Raw genomic sequence first — 762 nt, forward strand, 5'->3', positions numbered from 1 at the left:
GAATATTTAATATTGGAAGAGAGGTCCTCAGTAGGCTATGGGCTGTAATCTCAAGCTAAACCAATTGGATAGATGACTTTCACTGTATGCACAAGAAATCGGTAGTGCAGGTTTTTCAATTAAATAAATTAAAACAATTTAGGGGAGGTTGACGAAGCAGTTGATCGAGAACAACGCCATGTTTAAGACCACAGTTAAGAAGATCATATGTTCTCGAAGTTTTCGTAATAAGGAATATTCTAGGTTCTCTATACACTTACTTCAGAAGTGATGATCGTGTAGGCAGCAACGGTTTCAAAGATTGTTGAATTTAGCGGGTAATCTCGTCTGATCTGAGGTCGACATTTCAGAAAACATCACTCAACATTGACACCAACACACACACACACACGGTACATTGCCAACTGTCACGTTTTGATTTTGACGGAATTACATCAAAAAATAAACGTTTCACAGAGCAACACTATTGCAATGAAACCGTTTAATAATACAAAGGCACATTTTGATATCATTGTCACTTGCCACACTGACAAAATCACAACAGCACCTCAACACTGATCATTTAATAAAATCGCGTTGTTCATCATACACACACACAGACAATCACACACAACGCAACGATTGCTGATTGCATTACAACAACACACACACTAGTGTTTATTGAAAAACAAAAATGCTGTTGATAAAAAACATTTGCAACAACAACGACAAGAAATATGCACCTTTATAACGCCTCCACCCGGTTTTTCAATTTGAAGAAAA

General features: G+C 37.0%; 1 protein-coding gene across 1 annotated transcript; it reads left to right on the plus strand.

The window, feature by feature from the left end:
- The first annotated feature begins 86 nt into the window (after positions 1–86).
- On the plus strand, positions 87–485 carry Tsp_15055 (putative pyridine nucleotide-disulfide oxidoreductase). Its single transcript, XM_003367934.1, has 4 exons — positions 87–110; positions 143–218; positions 244–278; positions 315–485. Exons 1-4 carry the CDS (start codon positions 87–89, stop codon positions 483–485), a joined length of 306 nt encoding a protein of 101 aa, XP_003367982.1.
- The last annotated feature ends 277 nt before the right edge of the window (positions 486–762 follow it).

Source organism: Trichinella spiralis (assembly GCF_000181795.1).
Source record: "Trichinella spiralis strain ISS 195 chromosome Unknown Scfld3420, whole genome shotgun sequence".
In the NCBI taxonomy this organism is placed as follows: domain Eukaryota; kingdom Metazoa; phylum Nematoda; class Enoplea; order Trichinellida; family Trichinellidae; genus Trichinella; species Trichinella spiralis.

Excerpts from the sequence above, each read along its gene's own strand:
- Tsp_15055 (XM_003367934.1), top strand. The coding sequence starts at position 87 with ATGCACAAGAAATCGGTAGTGCAG. Across the intron at positions 219-243 it reads GAAGATCATATGTTCTCGAA|GTTCTCTATACACTTACTTC; the intron begins GTTTTCGTAATA and ends GGAATATTCTAG. Across the intron at positions 279-314 it reads ACTTCAGAAGTGATGATCGT|CGGGTAATCTCGTCTGATCT; the intron begins GTAGGCAGCAAC and ends TGTTGAATTTAG.